The following is a 22,511-nucleotide window of genomic DNA, read 5'->3' as shown; positions in this document are numbered from 1 at the left end:
TAAAACATTGAATATTAAATGAAGAAATAGATCAGATTCTGATCTATTTCTAGGTTGCATGCTAATCGTAAATGCAACAAAGAAGCATTTTCACCAGTGGAATCAGACTTTAGGACCCCAATGTGCAAGCAACAGTTTTATAACTTATATTATAAAACAGATTGTGTTTCCAGGTTCATGATCCCTGTGGAATCACATTTTGAGGTCTTATCTTGCCACAAGTGCAGTTCAGGACTCAAATACCTGCTTCTGAGACATGCAATTAAAGAGCTGTCTAGCAAAGAGGAAGCGAGTGTTAGGTGAGGTCCACAGGGATTGACGCAACATAAACGCAGTGGAAGTCTTTAAAATCTGTTTAAAAACAGATGCCACATTCTTTTGCTTCAAATAAATCTATTTATTAGTACATTTTTCAGTGTCTATGAAATAGCATGCTTCATCGATGAATAATCTTGCAGGCCATTTGGTTGATATGAAAGATATAAAAAAACATGATTTTAAAGTAGGCAACTCTTATTTTTTATGGAATATTGCAGTATTTATTATAAATGATTTATGTGTTCGCATCATTAACTTGCATTAATCTTGCAGAGACATCTCATCTCTTCTCTCTCTCTGATGACGTGTTTACTGGCGTGAGGGCGGGGCAACCTGTCACTCACAAGAGTTCCACCAATAGCAAACCACATCCATCCAATCAATTCCTGATGGACAAAATCAAGTCCCGCCCTACATTTTTTTCATGTTCAAGAAGCCGTTTCACTCAATATGGGGAACAAAAGACTATCAAACATCCGTTTAATGCAGACTTTAAAGTACAAAACGGCTCCTGCTTGCAAATATATGGTGATTTGTCCTCAAAAATACAATGCAACAAATGAGAAAAGTCTGTGATTGTCCTTTTCTTGACCAAAGAGCATTTTATATGGTGCGTTGGAAGTGGTACCGAACAAACACTGAGAGGCTCAAAAGTTTTGATCTTTTCTAACATGTAAACACTAAAATGGTTAGTTGATTAGTTCGTTCTCATTTGACTCTCGAAAACCACATTTTATTGAACTTAGTAAATCAAGCATCAAAAATGCATCTTTAAAAAGCAAACCCCAAACGTTCATCTGCGAAACGATGCTTAGTCAGCGCAATCTCGGACAATCTGAGTGTAAACAGCGCATTTGCATTTCTGCACATGTAAATATGGTGGTTTGATCAAGGGCTTCCCCTGTGAGGATCGCATCTGGAAGTCATTTTGACGCAACTAAACTCTCCTGTAAGGGCAGCTTTGATGATGAACAGAAAGAGTTGCCTTCTGGGAGGAAATCCGTAGGTACGGGCATGGAGAGCACACACGTAGATCACGTATATTCGCTGTTGTGAATCACTGGGAACAAGCTGGGAATTGTCTGCGGGTTGGGGAAAAATTCTTATGTTTTTTTAAAAAAAGTTAATATTACGAGAAGCACTGGATCTGGTTAAGAGAATGTAAAGGAGACCAGAAAGGGGGAGAGATGTTACGGTATGATTTCTAATAAAGACCACAGCCATGTGAGACATAAGAGTAAATAATGTAAATGCATATCCACATGAAGTAAACCAATGGATGATTTAATTAGAATAATGAAAAACAGGTTTTAACACGTTGAACTCAAGTAAAATAAAGAACCAGCAATGAAAAGTCTTACAGGTTGTCTGAAACACCACACTGGTCTTTTGTAGAAGTTGTAACATCAAGTGTAAATAATTCTTACCAGAGGCAACACAAGGGTGAATCTCTCAGAAACTGACTTGGGCAAGTACTAGGGCAATAATTATATATATTTTTGCATATGACAATTAAATGCATTTGATATATATATATATTTCCTTTTGATTATGGAGTAAAACATGACCTGGACATTTCTCTTGGAGTCTCACGAACTAAGCGAACTACAGCAAACACACACGCTGAGCGCTGGATTAATGCAGTGTAACTGGGCTGATTGTTGTCTGTTGTCATGCTCAGCCAGATTCATCTCTAGGCAGGTGCTGGGAGACTGTAGAACGGCACTGTTTCAGCCAGAGTCCAAATCAATCCACGCTCTCTCCTCTTCCTCTTCCTCTTCTTCATCTCATATAAAATGACTAGTGAAGTTCTGAAGCACCTCTGAATCCTCTAACACAGTTTCGACTTCCTTCTCTTCGACCTGGGAAGGAGATACTCTACAGTTAACTTTACTGTCTCAATGAATTATGTCTTTTTTGCTTGTCTGGGCAATCTTTAATCGAAACATTCAAACTTTCTCCTCAGAAATCACTTCAAATGCCTGTCACTTTTCAATCACCTGCCTCAATGCTGCAAAGCAACACTTGCTTTTCACAATCCAATCAATTTACGATAGATAACATTAAGTCCCGCCCTGCATTACAAATCAGATTTTCACTGCATATACATTTAAATATAAAGCACCCCAAATGAAGCTGCCCTGATCTGAACATGTGGTTCTGTAGCTGAATAAAACAAATGATGTCTGCTGGGTGATTCTTTTCAGCCTTTGGAGGAGAAATGCTTTTAAACATGGTCTTTATTAGAGCAGATGCCATGGCACAGAGTCTCGCCATCTGTGGACAGCACCGATTGTGCGGTTTGTTTGTGGGGGAAAAAAAACCGTGGGACTGATTCTTGTCTCTATCCAATGACTTGTCTCTTGCCTGCTGGGAAGCGGCTACTGGCGAATTTCTTGATGCCCATACAGGGCTTTTAAACCTACAATAACAGGCCATTTGCTTTTTGATTCCTCTAGAGATGTTGGCAGAGCGATAAAAGACACTGGCATGGAACAGTGACTGTGTTCAAAATCTTCACTCATTTGTGAACTTACTTTGATATCTGCTTTATTTACTCTAACATTTAAAAGTTTGAGGTCAATAACATTTATTTTTTGTAAAGAAATTAATACTATAAACAATCTATTAAGCAAGGAGACTTTAAATTGATCAAGTATGACAGTTAGTAATTATGTATAATAATCTCTACAACAGTACTGAATTTTTGATCAAATAAATGTAACATTTGCAAAAAGAGAAATTCATAAAAAATTTCTGTGAACAAAATTTGAGTTGCTGTTATTCATTCAATAAAAGTAGACAAAGATCAGGGCCTGTCAAGCTCCAAAAAGAACAAAATGATAATATAATAATCCATGTAGTCTCATAAAGTTGCATTTATAATCTTCTGAAGCAATATGAAAAACACATTTGCGTTAAAAAAACACCACACATGTAATTATTTGACATTTTTGGTGCTTGACAGGCTCAGTCCCCATTATCTACATTGTATGGAGAACAACATGAATATTCATCAAAACATCTGCTTTTGTGTGGAGAGAGAAAGTCATACAGGTTTGGAACAAGATGAGTAAATGATGACAGAATATTTGGGTGATGTATCCCTTTAAAGCTGCCTGCCACATAAAACGCACATTCATTTATGATACACCACCACTAATTTGTGTCACGTTCTAGAAAAGAATTCCAGCACTCAAATTGTGCGTAATTAGCCGAGGCATTCAAAGCCACACGTCTGTTTAAAAACCTCATTCCAGGAACAGAATGAGAGACTCCAGCTGGATTTCTCCACTCGTGTGATATTCTCTAAAGATGTTAGAGCCAGATCTCCATGCCATGGAAGTCTATTAATGTTTGGAAAGTCTTACACTTACACACAGTGGCAGAACCCGTTTCGTAACAGCGGGCTGCAGAATGAGAAAGAAAGTCCAATACAAACTCTCAGTGTCCCTCAACACCTGACACGCGAGCTCACGCACAAAACATCTGGCGATGAGGCATCATTCTGTCATGGACCGCCACGACCTCGGCCCATCAGGGCCTGCGAACGTCACCGCTTTAAGTGTTTGCTGACAGGGGGAGCAGTCGGCGACACTGGGAGACTAGAAACACTTTTAAACAGAATCAGTTTAAACATTTACTCTGCCTGCAGAGACACACAAACACTCTTGATTTTACAGAGTTTTAAAAGACCCTCATTAAACATTAATCTCTCCATATCCCAGCATAACGTCAATCCAATATGAAGCCAAAGCGTCTTTCGTATATGTCTGCCAACTCGAGAAACTTTCATATATGTCTGCCAACAAAAAACAAAACAAAAAAAACACGGGCTCTGTTCCAAATGCTAGTTAGCTGCCCATCTACCGCCTGTCGACCATCTAGCAGTTCCCTTTTAAGCTGGCAATCCAAACTTAACTGATTGGAAATGTGTAATGACTCAGTTAACAAATCAATCACGCCACACACACACACACACACTCCTCACGTAAAGTGCATAAGACATTAATCTAGTGTTTATAGTCGACCACATTAGTCTAGATGTTGGCATGTTGCTAAGCTAACAACGCTGGATGGATGGACATTTGAAATACTATACAAAGATGGATGGATGGACAGCCAGACAGACAGAATGATGGATATATAGACAGACATATTATGGATGGATGGATGGATGGATGGATGGATGGATTTTGGAAATACGATGGATGGATGGATGGATAGATTTAAGTAATATGATGGATTTTGTAAATACGATGGATGGATGGATGGATGGATGGATGGACATTTGAAATACTATAGAAAGATGGATGGATGGACAGAGAACAATGGATTTATAGACAGACAGATTTTTGAAATACGATGGATGGATGGATGAATGGATTTTAGAAATATGATGGATTTTTGAAATACAAAGGATGGATGGATGATGAATAAATGGATGGATGGATGGATAAATGGATGGATAGATTTTTTAAATACTATATAAAGAGATGATGGATGAATGGATGGATGGATGGACATTTGAAATACTATAGAAAGATGGATGGATGGACAGACAGACAGAACGATGGATATATAGACAGACATATTATGGATGGATGGATGGATGGATGGATGGATGGATGGATGGATGGATTTTAGAAATATGACGGATTTTTGAAATACGATGGATGGATGGATGGATAGATGGATAGATTTTTTAAATACTATATAAAGAGATGATGGATGAATGGATGGATGGATGGATGGACATTTGAAATACTATAGAAAGATAGATGGATGGATGGACAGACAGACCGAGAACGATGGATATATAGACAGACAGATTTTTGAAATACAATGGATGGACGGATGGATAGATAGATTTTTTAAATACTATATAAAGAGATGATGGATGGATGGATGGACATTTGAAATACTATAGAAAGATGGATGGACGGACAGACAGACAGACAGAATGATGGATATATAGACAGACAGACATATTATGGATGGATGGATGGATGGATGGATGGATGGATGGATTTTGGAAATACGATGGATGGATGGATAGATTTTTCTAACTACTATAAAGAGATGATGGATGGATGGATTTTAGTAATATGATGGATTTTGGAAATACGATGGATGGATGGATGGATGGATGGATGGATGGATGGATGGATGGATGGACATTTGAAATACTATAGAAAGATGGATGGATGGACAGAGAACAATGGATTTATAGACAGACAGATTTTTGAAATACGATGGATGGATGGATGAATGGATTTTAGAAATATGATGGATTTTTGAAATACAAAGGATGGATGGATGATGAATAAATGGATGGATAAATGGATGGATAGATTTTTTAAATACTATATAAAGAGATGATGGATGAATGGATGGATGGATGGACATTTGAAATACTATAGAAAGATGGATGGATGGATGGATGGACAGACAGACAGAACGATGGATATATAGACAGACATATTATGGATGGATGGATGGATGGATGGATTTTAGAAATATGACGGATTTTTGAAATACGATGGATGGATGGATGGATGGATAGATGGATAGATTTTTTAAATACTATATAAAGAGATGATGGATGAATGGATGGATGGATGGATGGATGGATGGACGGATGGACATTTGAAATACTATAGAAAGATAGATGGATGGATGGACAGACAGACCGAGAACGATGGATATATAGACAGACAGATTTTTGAAATACGATGGATGGATGGACGGATGGATGGATGGATGGATGGATGGATAGATTTTTGAAATACTATATAAAGAGATAATGGATGAATGGATGAATGGATGGACATTTGAAATACTATAGAAAGATGGATGGACGGACAGACAGACAGATTTTTGAAATACTATAGAAAGATGGATGGATAGCTAGATAGATAGAATCACCTAGGAATAATACTAGAACAATAACTCAAAAATAATAATTAATGCCAAATAATCTCCAAAACAATGTGACTATTTTAGGATAAACGCAACACGTTTTCTCAGGATCGGCGTCCCTCAGGTGCCATCAAGTCTGAAGAAGTTGCTCAATGCAAATCTAAACCATTCATGGGATTTTTATTGTACAATTATGGAGGCCACTGAGGTACTGGCAAAGGAGGAGATGAAATTATACACATTTTCCTATTAATAAGTAAAAAGGGCTGGAGAGAGAAGCACCCAGGGGGGCCTGCACTGGAAAAATACAAGGTGCTGGCAAAAGACCAATGTTTTCCACCCGTACGACGGAAGAGAGTTCTGGGAAACCCGCTTCTGTCTGCTCGACTGGCTGCAGGCGCGGAGAGAAAGCAACATCCAAGGTTAAATGAAGTGGACACCAGAGAGTAAGACAACCGGAATTATCACTGACGTTTTTATGGCCGCAGTCGCAGGGGTTTATGGGTATCATATGCAACATTAGATAACAGGCCTCCAGGAGTCTGTGTGCGTTACGAGCCGATCGACCACAGTAAAACGAGTAATTAAATGGAGGATGTGTGATGCTACCTGGATCTCTGTCTCTGGTCCAGCGCTGCCCGTTTGGCGTGAGTCTCCAGCTGCTGAAGATGACGGTGGCGACGCTTGCGGCAGGGGGCCACGTCTGTGATGTCGTTCAGGCTGTCGTCCATCGGGCTGCTTTCCGGCATCTCTGTTAGATAAAACATGGGAAAGTTCAAGTGTTAAAGTTCATTCACTGTTCATTTTTACCATTTCTTTCAGTTGTAGTCTTTGTGTTTTGATGAAAATGTACTTCACATTTAGACAATATTTCATTATGCCATTCTACTTTAGAAATGGTATAGATAACTAATTGGAAATGCTATGATTAAGTATTTCAGCAGAAAATATTTTAAAAACATTATCATTTCAATATATACAAATTTTACATTTTAACATTACAATGAGCAGAAATAACAATGTGCATCGAATAGACCAAATAATAAACAAGTTTGGGAAAAGAACTATAAACATTTTAATCTACATTGACTCACAACCACATCGGATCAATCCCAAACATACTATATTATTAAAAAACCTCAGAGCTGAGCCTTGATATATTGAAGGCCACAGGTAAATGTGACATTTATTATCATGGGTGTATGTAAAGATTGTTTTAAGTTCACTTAAATTAAATTAAAATATCATAAATGTTAAAATGAATAGCTCTCAATTATACTGAAATGCTGAATGGCTATAAATAATGGCTAAAACGGAGGGGAAAAAACAATTTCAAAGAGGCATCAGTTTTGGTATCGGTAATGCCTTCATTCATAAAAAGATTCCTTTAAACAAATATTTAAAATATACTGTCTTTCTGTGGTTTCAACATTAATTTAGAGTTTACAATATAAAAATATGTTGAAAACTTCTACAATATAAAAAAGTTAGGAGCAATTAATTAGAGAAAAATGTGCGATTACTTATTTATTTATTTTAAATCGATTGACAGCACTAATTCTATTATAATTATTATTATATATTTAAATAAATTATTTGTATATTTCTATTCTTCTTCTATTCTAATTGTTAGTGCACTGTTAATTTTATTAACAGCATGTAATAAAAAATGTGTTTGTCTTAGTTATAGGTCGTATACCTGATCGATTATTACAATCCCTAAATCTGAGAGCTACATAGCCATCTGCTGCCAATTTAATGATTTCAATTATTTAAAAAAAGGACAAGATGAGTTATTATTTGGGAACGTTTGCATGTATAATAGCTCTGAACAGGATTAATAGAGGTTCTCACAGCCAGTCTTCAGGCAGCCGGCCAAGATGTGACTCCGCTAACACAATCAACATCATAAACGCATTAAAAGCATGCTGCATTTCAACATTAAAGCACTGTACATGCAGCTTGACTGCAATAAACACAGCAGGAGAACATCTGTCTCATGTGATATGACAGTGTAGCACAGTGGGAGATTGTTCAAGACGGCAAGGAATCAAATAGCACCTATTCTAGAAGCCATTCTCATGTGTCATTGACATTTTGCATTGCCAGACATGTTTCCATGCTTGTTTCTGGTAGTTGTTTACATCTACATGAGTTTAATTTACACTGGTGGACAGATATTACTATGAAACTGGGAGGGTTTGACTAGCGTTATTTGGTGCAACAAACATCCTAACCACATTAAAGACTCTTTCAATTATGCTTCATGTACTGCAGCCTTATGGTAAACTTTATAGTGGAGAAAAAAAAGACTAAAGCTACAACTCCTACTCTTTAAGTACAAAACATTACCAAGCACACACTCTGAAACATAAACCATTGCATCATGCTTGATGAGAAAGGGAAAGGACAATAATTGAAGCCCAAATGGCTCTGTCTGAGGTACCAAGCCAAAGAAGCTCACACCTAGCAACCATACATTACAATTCAGCTTGTTTACAGGGTCACATGACCATAAAGAAGGGGGTTTCTAGCTTTTCACTTTTACTCCACAGAGCTTACACAGGGGAGAAAACAGAGAAATTGAGCAACTCGCAGACTAAATCATGTGCGACTCCACCTCATTTCCCTTCCTGTGCCTCAAAACTCTGACTCAACGGCCTGAAGCCCCCAAATACGGTCTTTGAGTAGCCCGATGTCGAAATCCACCAAAAGCTCACGGTGTTGCCAAGGAACAACTATTCTAGGAGATGATGTCATAGTTTGGTAAGCATTGACTGACAAATGCAAAGGAGGGCTAAGGGAACGAACAACCTGTATGCTGTCTTAGTTCTGGCTCAAAGGTTTAATATGCTGCTTCGGCCTACCTTTACTTTACACGGTAATATTTCTTTACTGGTACAAATACTACACTATAAGAAGTGTTATGTTACCGACTGTGGCTGTGTCCGAAATCACCCCCTATACCCTCATCGACTATTCCCTACATTAGTCCACTTGAAGGAGTGAATGAAAACGAGTGAGTGAATCATTTGAAACTTAGCAAATCGGCAGCTCCAGTAGCAAGATGAAAATAAACTATGTATAAACCTAGATTAAACAATTTAATAATTAAAAAGGAATTTATACCTGTATGATATTACGCTGTACCCACTTTGGACCAGCCATCTTCTGGTCAGACGGGGGAATTCATTCTCCAGCCATCGAGCATACATCGGTTGTACACTCGTTATTGCGGTGCATTATGGGATTGAATGAGTGCACTCGCTAACGTCCACTATGGTTCCCTCAAATAGCCATAATTAAGGGAATAGAGGATGATTTCGGACACATTCTGTATATGTAATACAGCTATTTTTAACAAAAAGGGGTTAATTAACCATGCACTGATGCCTATAATGGATAATCCAGTGAATTAAATTCTTTACAAATGAAAAATACACTATTTTATTTGATTATTTTCTCTACCTGATGGATGCAACCCAAAAATAAGATTAGTTATAAATGAACAAGACTGATATCAGTTTAAGAACAGCTGCTTCACATCATTTAACACACACAGAAAAGACCAACAAGAGTAATAATAACATCTTAAAAAGCCAATATACAAATCGTAAATTGTACAATATTTGTTATACACAACCCTGTAATCGCACACAAGTTGAATTCCACATTAATGCGCCAATTTGAGATGTTGCTTGGCTAGTTCTGTCTCGATGACATTGCTGAATTCTTTCATGTTTTTTTTTTTGTCGATTTCTACCATTGCATGGCATTGTCATTCTGTCCAGCGCTACGTCAAGATGTTGATGCTGAGCTTTCATCTGCTTGCCAGAGTCACTATAGATCAAATCAGCATCATATTGTCATTCATCAACCTGAACTTTCTTGGATGAAATTCCGCTAAATTTTCTACACTTTGCTAAACTATACTAAAATATGAGTTTCAGTTGATGTTCTGGGCACACATTCAGTTTGTAGGCTCATCTAGTTTGACTTCAAACTTTGTTAACTTTGCAAACATGCCCAATGAACACAATATTGCAGAGCCTTGAGAACAAATCAACTCAGAATGAGTCAACTAAGCTGAAGAATGAGAATTTCCACAAATCCACACAAACTAATCACAGACTTCGTTAAAAGCAGACGGAGAAAATCTCAGCAGTAATTTGCATTTAAACAAACAACGTTTGAGACACGTGCATCTGAAATTGTGGCTCTCTGAAAACTTTAAAGGAGTAGTTCACTGAAGAACATCAACCTGAAAATGACAACCTAACCTATATGCTTTTGTTTTGTTTGTTTGTTTTAGTGAAAGAATAGAATTTTTATTTCATTTTTTATTCCTATAAGCCGATTTTGCGCCAAATTCTCCCCTTTGGGCAATCCTAAGTAAAGTCACACAAAAATTTCAGTCCGAACAATTTTATCGCCATTTCTTCTCGACATTTTTGTCTACTCTAAAGTCAGGTTTGACCGCGGGAGGTTTTGCGAGATTTCCCGTTTTTTTTATCATCATGTTTGAGGTTTCTCACATTTTACAAATCTTTTAGTGTGTGCCAGCCTTTAGAAGAATCACCTTGTGTAAGAGGCTTTGGGTCAGGGCGTGTGGGTTCAGCCTCCTGTTCGTCTTCTGTACTCCCTCCGTAATCGCTCTCTTCTCCAGGACTCTTACCTGCCGCGGTCTCGATCGCCTCGTGGTCTTCACTCTCTGGCTTCTTCTTTCTAAGAGTAAACAGTAGGTACAACATGTTAACAAGACATGTGCATTGAAATAACTAATGAAATTCTGTTCTGTTCTGCACTTGGTGGGGAGTTTCCGTGATTTGTTTTAACATTCACAAACATTCAAAAGTTTGGGGTCAGTAAGGTATGCTTTAATGTTGCTCTTTTGAAGTTTCTATTCATCCTGAAAAATCACGGTTTGCACAAAAATATTATGCAGCACAACTGTTTTCAAAATTGATATTAAAAAGTAATGTTTCTTGAGCAAGAAAATCAGCATTTCTGAACTTTCTGAAGCATCATGTGACTCTGAAGACTGGAGTAATGATGCTGAAAATTCAGCTTTGATCAAAGGAATAAATTACATTCTAAAATATATTAAAATTCAAAACAGCTATTTTAAATACTTTACCCAAACTTTTGAACGGCAGTGTACAAATAGGCAGAACAATTTGTTTGAAATCAATCATTATTTTTGCATTTCTTTCAAATGGCGCAGAAAGTAAGGCCTGTTCACAACAAGGATGATAACTATAAAGATAACGATAAAGATAAAGTTCTAAAAATCGTTCTAAATATTAAAGTCTAGCAGAGTTCACACCACAACTGTGACTATAACGGCACAGAAAAACGATATCGTTGAAATCACTTTCAAAACAATTTTATCCAGCTGATGAATGAGAAAAACATTGACAGCCAATCAGAATCCATCCTACTTTAAAGAGCTCAAGCATTTAAAGCGACAGACAAGCACAAGCTTAGAATAAACAGAACGATATCGTACGCTAGTGTGGACACTAATATAGTCTTTATAGTTATAGTTCTTGGTGTAAACTACCCTGGAAATCCAGAGTTCTCACGAGAGCACAAGTTGAATTTGCTCAGCGAGTTACTCTGGTGTCGAGTAATGATGCTCATTAAATATGCCCCTCGATCTGAGCTGCACCAATCACATCGGGTTATCTGATATAGGCGGGCTAGAGGCAAGCTAAACAGAAGACAGCGCTGTGACGTCATTAGTAAACATTGCAAGATGGCTATGGATGAACACCAGTTGTTTGAAACGGCTTTTGCCGCTACAATGAATAAGTTAGACTTGGCTTTTTATCTAAAAGAGGAACAGAAGACGGCGCTCGAATCGTTCCTTTGCTGTTATGGCAAGAGCCTAATCTACCAGTTAGCTCCACTGGTAGTTAAGCGTATGGGGCTTATTGTTGTGATTGGTCGTAGTGTTTTCCAATTGCGTGCAGTGAGATTTTCAAATGCATACTTGGTGCCGCCCCTCGAGCTGGCCGATTTTCATTAGTCGATGCCAGACCATTAATCTTTTAGATTTAGGTCTGGATTTCCAGGCTTGGTGTAAACGGGCCTTCAGACTCTACTCCTTTAATTATTATTTAAGCATCTTAATCAAGAACACAATGCTGATGAACTGAACCTTCTTGGGTTTGTACCTAAACGTTTTAAGGTTTCTATCGCGCTACAGTTGTCAACAAGGACAGAGCTTGTTGCTGTCATTTTAAGTTTTGTTTTACACCAAAACATTCTAATTATAAGCACAGCTAGGAAAATGTGCTCAACACAAAACTGGAAGTGATATTCATCAATGTAATATCATCATGGGATTACCTAAGGAAACGGGCATTTCATAATAAGGGAAGGAAAAAGTTGAACTGAAAAAATGCTTGCGATCAAACGCTGCTTCACGTGAGGTTGAATCATAATGAAATGTGGCACACATCTTTACCTCAGTCGATTCTCTTCTATAGATTCTTCTAGCTCTCTGACTCTCTCCTGCAGGGCTCTGAGCTTGGCTTTCTTCTCGTTTAGGACCAGCACAAAGCGACTGTACAGGTCTCTCTCCAACGTCTCCTTTCCCTGGACGTATCTTTCCATCCTGTGGAGAGGGTAAAGACCAACACACCCAAACAGTCTCTTTGGTCAAACAGACATCCGATCGCATGGAAATGTTTAGTTATGAGAGTGTTTTTATTACTCACGATTTTTTTTGTGTGGTATAAACACTCTATTACTTAATATGGAAAACTTTAAGAGCGTCTTTGAACTCAGACACCTGTGGCAATTGTTTGCTAAGTACACACACACGCCAATAAAGTGCCGTCAGTGTTGGGAAGCAATACTAATTCCCTATAATTCTGGTTTTGGGAGATTTTAGAAAGTGCAGCACAGTCTAGTCAGTGATGTCACTGCTGTTGTTTCTCAGAGAGGAAAGACTGAAGCACATGGGGAACAAGAAAAGAAAGTAAAGAAAGTAAAGACAAGCTTCTCATCAGGTTGGCCCAGGATTCCCTTGTACGGCAAAATCAACTCATCCTGAATGCGTCATGCACCCCAAATCAGCCAAATAGACTGTGTTCACATATCTATAGTTCCCTCTTTTAACACGAGTATCACAGCAAACACAAACTAAAGCCCTCTTGTGTACTTGGACTTCCTTAGTAACGTTTAAAAAAACGCAAACAAGATGGTCTTTCATTCTGAATCATGGGAGATCATGAGAAGGGGAAAGGGTAATACATGAGGAAGATGTAATCATGAACAGGTGAAGGGTTTGTGTAATCACACTATTGTGTTTGAAATCAGTTTTGGACATAAACAAAAAAAAGGTTGTGGATGTTCCCAGGAACAAAGAAATAAATTGAGAGCATAATCCTCATGTTTTGTAGTCCACTTACAAGATAGTCGAGGTTTCAAGCAACAAAACATCATAATTTAGTTTTAAATAACACTTTTAAAACCTAAAAATCATTAGAAAGGATATATTATATATATATATATATATATATATATATATATATATATATATATATATATATATATATATTTGAATCATGATTAATTACAGAAAAAAAACGGATGACGTAATACGTGGCGAGTCGCAGACCAGCACAAGACGAACAATTGTGGTTAAAAAGTATATCATTTTTTAGTTTTTTTAGAAAATGCCCAATCGTTTCGCCAGATAAGACCCCATTCCTCAGCTGGGATCGTGCAGAGCCCTTTGAAAGGGCACGGATTTGGACTTCAACATTCTGGTTGCCATTAAACTCCATTGTTTAGAGAAAAATCCTGAAATGTTTTCCTCAAAAAACTTAATTTCTTTTCCACTGAAGAAAGAAAGACATGGACATCTTGGATGGCATTGGGGTGAGTAAATTATCAGGAAATTTTCATTTTGAGGTGAACTAATCCTTTAATGACAAACAGCAGTGGGTTTAATAGGCTGCTGTCACTTTAAGACCTGCCGCACATGATCCCATTTTCATTTAAGACTTAATTTAACTCATTTAAGACTGTGCTTGCGTGGATAAACAAAATGGGCATTTTGGCATAATTTTGTTTGTTTTTGTCCGTGCAAGCGCTGTCTGAAGTGGCTTTCTGTGCGCACGATTCCTGTGTGCGTCACACAGACAGGAGATTCGCAGATGTACACCAGCACTGTGTTCTCTTTTGTGTCACGGCACACTTGTTTAAAAGCATTTGCATGAATAAGAGCGTGATCATAATGTAAGCATGAAAAAATTATGTGGAGTAAATTGCGTTAAATATTTGTAACATGTTAAACTTAAAAAATGTTTTGCACGTGTTATATATATATGCATGTATGAGTGAACAGCTCAATATATATACCAAACATCTGTTTTTCCAGTATTGTGAGAGTTAAATGAGTTTGGGAAGTATTGATATGGTGTGGACTTACTCTGTGGTGATGTGTTCCTGTTCTCTCCTCAGCTTCTGGTTCTCCTCAAGCAGGTGCTGGTTTTTGGCCCGTAGACGTGCGCTCTGCTCCAGGCCGTGACTAATGAGCTCCCTTATGACTTCAGTGGACTCAGGCACCGCCTGCAGCTCCACCACGCCGAGCCTGAACTGAGAAATAAAGAGAGTGAGATTAATAATAGAAGACCTGAGGAGACACCTGCCCATCAGCTATTAGCATTAGCATCCTGGCTGTAGACACAAGGGAGATTGACTAAGAGAGAACTGTGCCCACAGACAGCTAGATTTATTTGTTGAGTTCGGAGTTGTGATGTACCGCATCACTCCAGACACTTGCTGAAAGTGTACACGACTTCACCATGCGTTTCTCACTATTTATGACCAGTACACTTCCATTACTTTCTATGGCATTCAGACAATCCTTACTTTTGACTGATTCATTGGAAAAAGAACAACTAAGAGCAAATTCACTCAGAAATCAAAACTACAGTAATATCAAGCACATTGAATATTTGAAATAATAAAACAGAAATTCCCATGACTTGACAAGGAGATTTTTTTAACTTTTGGTACATTTCCTAAGAAAATGTAAAAAAATATACACACCTCAATTAAATAAAATTCCTTTCAGAAAGCAGACAATCGTGCAACATTATATATAATATTTTTTTGTATTGAAAATATGTTTATATATTTATCTAATATATACATACATATATATACACATATATACATACTATAAATTAATAACAAGTAAATAATAAATAATTAAATAAATAAATAGTAATAAATAAGCAAAAAGAGAAAGAAAAAAATAATATTAATACATAATTACATAAATAATTAAATAATTAATTAAAATAAATAAATACAATTATTAATGAATAAATGAATACATAATTAAAGATAAAAAAATATGTATATACATGAATTAGTAACAAGTAAATTAATAATTAGAAAATAAAAAATTATAAATAAAAAATAAGTATATAAAATACATTTAAATAATAAAAAATATATTAATTATAAGTCATAAAAATATAAAAAGTATATAAAATATTATAAATATAATTATATAATAATTACTCATAATAATACATAGAATGTGTACATATTCACAGAAAAAAAAATTACTTGCAGACAAATTACTGCAAGTAAATATGTATGGCACAGTGCTATTTCAGCACAGATAAAACCTTAAAGTCAAATGTGGGCGGATAGTGAATATAATGCTTTTGAATTATACAACTGAAGAATTCAATTGACGCTATAGGGATTTACTGCCCAACTCTGTCAACCACCATGGACAAACACAGAGACTTCCAGCCAGGACTCTCTCTCCGATAAGACAAGCCAACCGCTGTGGCGAGAGCCAATGAGCGACAGCGAGTCTCTGATCCTCAAATAGATGAACTGATAGCATACATGAGGGACGGGCGCTCGGCCTCTAGTGTGCCAGTCTGTGAATGATAAGGGTGACAAGAGCGCTGAAGATAACAGACCTCACAGAGACCTGAGAACACAATGAAGTTTCTGCCGTAAACCTACTGAGACTGTCTTAATCAAACGCTTTTGTACTATAAATGACTCTTGATCTTGACAGCTCGAAGCAAAAGACAGTGGGAACAATCAAGCAAATCTTTATGACCTTGTTGTGCACGACTCTAGTACTGTATGTAGTCATTAAGCACACACTTTATCTAAATTGACTTATAAAGCACTTGCAGGAACAATCATCTTGGAGAAATGGGAAGTTAAGAGTCTTGACTAAAGGCACAATAGGTCATTGATCGTTTCCTTGAGAACATTTCAGGTACCATTTCACACCCCAAAATTAACATTCGTCATTCCATCATTTACTCACCAGAACTCTTCAAAACCTGTAATACTTTCTTTCTTCCACTGAACATTAAAGGAGAAGTTTAGAAGGATTTCCTGGAAGCTCAAATACAATGAAAGCAGATGAGGATGGATGCTGTCAAGCTCAAAAAAAAGGGGAAAAAGCAGCACAAAGTATTGTAAAAGTAGTCAATTCTACTCATGCTCGTCAAAGAAATGCTACGTGTGAGGAACAGATTAAAAGTTACACTTATCAAATCTCCTTAATTTATTTTTTTACTACCAAATTGCTTCAGAAGACTTTTAGATTCCAACACACAAGTCACTCGGACTCCTTTTATGGTGTTTTTGTGCATTTTTCCACAGAAGAAAGTGAAATGGATTTGGAAAGACATGCATGGGATGAATAAATTCCTCACCATACAACTCAGATTTTTCTTTCTACACTGAACGCAAGAGCAAACACCAGCTCTGACGCAACTGTCACATTTACCAAGCTGTAAACCAAAGATCCAACATGGAACCTTTTCCAGCCAGAATCTGACGTACCAGCGAGCAACATGATGAGCTAAGAACTTCCACGTCTCAGAGAGCTTGTTTGGACAGTTCTGTGTACCGAACCTGGAGAGAACTGATTCATCTGATCTCACATTGCGAAGCCAAACTCTGGAGACATAGATATAAGTTGAATTGCTATTAAAACTCTTATGACTAAGAAGTGGCGTTATATATATACACTGTACACATATATATAAATAAAAGCAATTTGTCTAGTTGAATGATATTTTATTTATATCACACAATACATGAGAAGGCCGCCAAACTTTAGAGCTGAAGTCAAGAGTAATACTTTTTGTATTAATATTATTAATACAAATAGATAGATATTAACATTTTCTATTATTACTCTACTAGAATAGGTTGTCATGCTTGAATGTTCAAAAAACACATATTTGACATTAGCCGCGTTTCCATTACCCTTCAAATTGCGCAAATTGAAATTGCGAATTGAAAATACGCCCAATGGAAACATGTCATTTTCGCAAAAACTCCCATTTATCGCAAAAAAGTTTTTCCGCTCGCATGAGGTGGTTTTTCTGGCAATTCGAAAAAGCAATATTTCGCAAAACTGCAATGGAAACAGTTTTTTCGCAATTACGGGTCACCTGACGTAGATGATGCGGTGTATTTGGACAGAATACAAGACAGTTCTTTATTAAATTCATATGAGACAAAAGAATTATAGGAATAATGGATTCTAAACCTCAAATAAATGCCACAATCAAGACCTCGAAGCAGATATGAGGGAGAAACACCCAGAAACACCTCATATGTGGCGCTCACAAGCATAATAAGGGTCGTTCCTTACCATTAATGCTTGGAAAACACACATACATCTCCTTCGATTAATAATAATGGCTAGTGCAGTGGCTGAGATATAGTACATAAACCTACCAACGTCCGTTGCCATGGTTTTTGGAATGATTTTATTCATTGCAAGAAGAAAAAAAATTACGTTTTAGTCGCATAACATTGGTTATTGGAAATGCAGTCAATTTGGAACCGTTTTTTGTCGATATTTAGAAAAACAAAATCGCAAAAGCTTTGCGCAAATCTATAATGGAAACTCGCCTATTGTTGCAGCTCCTCCCTTTCCAGTCTGTCAGTAACGCTCTGTTTAGTTCCTGTTTTTATGAAGCCCCTCCTTCTGAAAAGATCAGTGTACTCTGATTGGTTGGCTTTTTTTTTGCGTATTCCTTGGGCGGGAATTGTTTTAATGCGTAATATTTTGACGCGTTTGTTCCTGGAGAAAACTCAAGACCACAATCAAGGTGTTTCAGGGAATTAAAAAAGCCTGGAAAAGAAGCAAAGTTGAACACACCCCTTTAAATGAGGAATACTGGTGGGTTTGATGACGGACGTGAGGTAAACATGACCGTAATCCAGCGGAGTTAAGGAAACGAAACGTTCCCCCAAAAGAGTGACTAAGAGTGACCTCTCAACAGAGCCAGCTTTGTTTCTGAACATGGCTGGATGATCTGGAAAGTATTAGACGGTTTCATCTCTGCAATCAGTCAAGTGGCCGGCAGAACCCAGAGCAGATGCCATCATATCCCCGCGAGGACGCTGGGAACCGATCTCCGTTTGTCCCTGTGGGAACACTCGTTTTCTAGGTGCCACAAACGCACTACCACACACAGAGCGCTGCGGACCTCCCAAAGTTTCACATACAAAAGTCACATGAAAATGTGCATCACTTAACTTCCAGTGAAACTATGAGCAAAGACGGCTTTGCAGGGCACTTTTAGGTCAGCAGTAGATAAAATAGAGATTTCATATTTCATATTTTAATGCCATATATTAAATTGCACATTAATATATCAGGGGTGTTTCCACAGAGGTGGCGAGGGTGGCAGTGCCTCCTCAAAGAATTGGATGAGAAAATAATAAAAACAAAAATAAAAAAAAGCTCAAATGTTACAAAATATGACATTAAAAAGTGTACGAATCACTCATTTTTCTAAAGTAACACTGTCCAACAGCGACACCTGCAGGTAAAGTTCGGATCACACACTTTTTTTGTTCCACTACACAAACAGCAAAAACGCGTGTCGCAGATCAGTGGACAAAAAAAAGCGCAAGGTCTAGAAACATGTTTTAAAAGTTTAACTCATTTTAAATTGAGCGTCGCATTTGTGTCATGCGCTAAGGCTGCAAAAGATGCAAGCGCAACTGTTAAAGACATCCGTCTAGTGTGTGTTTATATTGAAAAACAAAGGAAAAGTAGGGCGGAATGGAAAAACATGCTCTGTGTGAATGGCTAAAGCGTGCGGTGGTTTTAGTGGGGGGTAATTGAGAATGAATGGGGGAAAGTCCTAGCCTGACGTCGTCATACTCAGATTCTAGTCAGAATGTGACTGCCTGACCTAAAAATGTTGTGGCTAAGTTCGGCTGGCATCCAGGCTAGGAAAGTCCCTCCCACTGCGCTGTTATTGGATATGATTGGTTACGATTGGATACGACTGGTTTGTGTAATAAATCCCGCCTCTTGTTTTCGTGCGTGATCGAGAATGAACAAAATGATGGCGTTGATGGGAAAACTAATTAAAAAGTAAGTAAACAACTCAGCTACTTAGAAATTACCACTTTATATCATGCCAAAAACAAACTTGAAATGGCCTGAAAACATGATAACTGAAGTTAAAGGTAGGCCTACATCTCCGTGTCTGTAAGTGTTTACCGAGATTGATGACTGATGATCCGAAAATAAATTGACTATTAAAAGGGACAGCTGAACATCATATATTGTTTAAATTGTTACTGCCTTTAGTTATTATTTTGAAAAAAAAAGTCAAAATGCCTAAAAACACTACTTGATTAGATTTGTACTTGGTTTTAATAAATAGAAAATTAATCAAACTGTTAAAAAATAAATTTGGTTTTATTTGGTTTTATCCAAATAGGTTTCTTTTATTATTATATATTTTTTTGATGTAATGTAATGTTTATTTAACCAGGAAAAGATGACAACATTAAGTGTAGATATAACTGGGACATGAATGTACATATGATTTATATACGCACACACACACACAAAAGAGGAATTTGCCTCCTCATTTCAGAACACCACTGCATGCATATATATATATATATATATATATATACATATACACACACTGTATGTATAGTGAAATGAAATTATTTTAAATACCGATACATTCGAAAATAATACATACCATTATCAAGAAATGGACTAATAAACATAACACGTGTATACACTTTTTTTTTTGTAAGCAATTCTCAACGGTGTCACTGTGAAGAGAACCGTTTACTTGATGACGGCTCAGTTTAAACACATCCACATGTGTTGGAAAAGAGTTTGTGTAGCCCAGCTCAGGGATGCAGAGCATCAGTGTCAAGCTAGTTTACAGCTGTGATCTTCCACGCGCTGCCAGGAGCGCTTCCACATGTGCCACAAAAAGACTCGCTTCAGCGTCAACACATGAGAAGTGCTAAACAATTAACAGCGAAGGAAACAAGAGCAAAAAAAAGCAGTCCCCCTTAACGTGGGTCTGATAACAATTACAGCATTTACAAAGATGTGGAGGCATCGAGACCCAACCCATGGAAACATTTAAAATCCCTCATGTTTGCTGTTTACTTGCTGGATTATTTGAGTAAACCGGATCATATCATTTTTAATTTGGCACTAGTATCTGTCTGAGAAACCATGAGAAACTCCAAAAATCAAATACTTCAGTACAGATGTAAGCATTTAAGCACATGGTTGTTCCAATTCAAACCAATCAGATCCTCATTTCCTCACCAACCTCACCTCATGCCACCTCGGAGCGGCCGTGTGCCCTATCACGGCACGATAAGAGCTACAGGACCAACTCCGTAAGGAAAATGTGCTCCTGGCAGCGGCCATGGGAACTGATGTTCTTTCATCAAAGCGTTTACATCACTGCACATCTGTTTTTAACCGAAAAAGGCAATGTTTTGTAATAAATTTCTATAACACTAATAAACCGAATTTTTGGCTAAATTATAAAAAAGCAATATACAAATATATTATATAAGCTAATTACATTGTATATTAGTATACAGGTGTGTTGTTATATATCTCATTAGAATGATGTCTGAAGAATCATGTGACACTGAAGACTGGAGGAATGATGCTGAAAATTCAGCTTTGCATCACAAGAATAAATTATTCTTTAAAATAAATAGAAATAGTAAACAGTTATTTTAAACTGTAATAATATTTCACAATATAATTGTTTTTACTTTTTTGATCAAATAAATGCAGCCTTGGTGAGCATAAGAGAATTCTTTAAAAAAAAAAAATTATTATCATGATTATTTCATCTTGATTATTCCAAACAGTGTGTGTGTGTATGTTTTGTAGTAACTTTCTTTAACACTAGTAAACATTATTTTTTATAAATTATTATAAAATATATTTATTTAATATATACACACATATATATATATATATATATATATATATATTTTACACACACACACACGTTTATAACATTAAAAATATAAATAAAAAAATATATAAATAAAAAAGGTTACCATTTTAAATCATCTGTATAGTTATATATGTCTTATAGTAATGAGCTCGTGATTTTGACTATAATGTACCATATTTGCAGCTTATTTTTCATAAATGGTCAGAGTGTAGATTTGGTTGTTATTGTTAAAGTCTAAAATATTTTAGATTGTGTATAGTATATTGAATTATTTAAAAAGAGTGATTAAAACAGTTTACCATGATATAGCCCTTTAATGATTTATTATAGACATTTATCATATTTCTTTTCCAAATCTGGCCAACCATTACTAGTGAAATGTGTAATAAACTTTTGACATTGTAGGAATACCACTATGTCATCACGACGTGCAACCTCGGCTGTTCAAGAAAATGCCTGTTTGTATTTGGGCCCACCGGTAAGGAACATCTGTGAAGGAGTAATACATGCTTTAGGAAACAGAAGTCAGGGTGTCCGTAAGTCTTTAGAGGGTTACTGTAATGAAAGTGCCGTCTTCAAACGCTTGTGTCAGAGCTGTCCTGGCAGGCCAAACACCTGCTTTTCCAAACCCCAAACCTGAACATTTGCACGGGACTCTTTAAGGGTTTTCTGTCAGCTGTTGCACTGAAGAACACTGCAGCTGTGTCTTACCACCACACTGGAAGCTTGAAGAAAACCGCAAACAAATAACAGTCTGTCGTTACTTAGAAAGTAACTTCCCTTAAGGAGCAACAAGCTGCAAGATTTGACGGATCATTCATGTCTGAAGTACAAAAAAAGTTTAATACTTATATTAGGGGTTTGCTCGCCTTAGTCTTGCTTGCATAGCTTAGCTCGCCTTTACGGCTAAAAATAAAAACTTGGTTGAAGACTTTTAAAAGCACCGCCATGATAAAAGCTGTTCGATATGGTCATATTTAATATCAA

General features: G+C 36.9%; 1 protein-coding gene across 1 annotated transcript in view; it reads right to left on the bottom strand.

Moving 5' to 3' along the window:
• The window catches only part of xrcc4 (X-ray repair complementing defective repair in Chinese hamster cells 4), a 36,174-nt gene that overhangs the window by 2,321 nt on the left and 11,342 nt on the right, over window positions 1-22,511 (bottom strand). The window contains exons 4-7 of the mRNA XM_081354491.1: window positions 14,687-14,853; window positions 12,713-12,862; window positions 10,820-10,965; window positions 6,850-6,991 (exon numbers count right to left, since the gene is read on the bottom strand). Of these exons, the coding sequence (XP_081210617.1) occupies window positions 6,850-6,991; window positions 10,820-10,965; window positions 12,713-12,862; window positions 14,687-14,853 (605 nt within the window). The remainder of the gene's footprint in view (window positions 1-6,849; window positions 6,992-10,819; window positions 10,966-12,712; window positions 12,863-14,686; window positions 14,854-22,511) is intronic.

Source organism: Scardinius erythrophthalmus (genome assembly GCF_964197995.2).
Source record: "Scardinius erythrophthalmus genome assembly, chromosome: 23".
NCBI classification, from domain to species: Eukaryota; Metazoa; Chordata; class Actinopteri; order Cypriniformes; family Leuciscidae; genus Scardinius; species Scardinius erythrophthalmus.
This window is presented reverse-complemented; position numbering and strand designations above follow the sequence as displayed.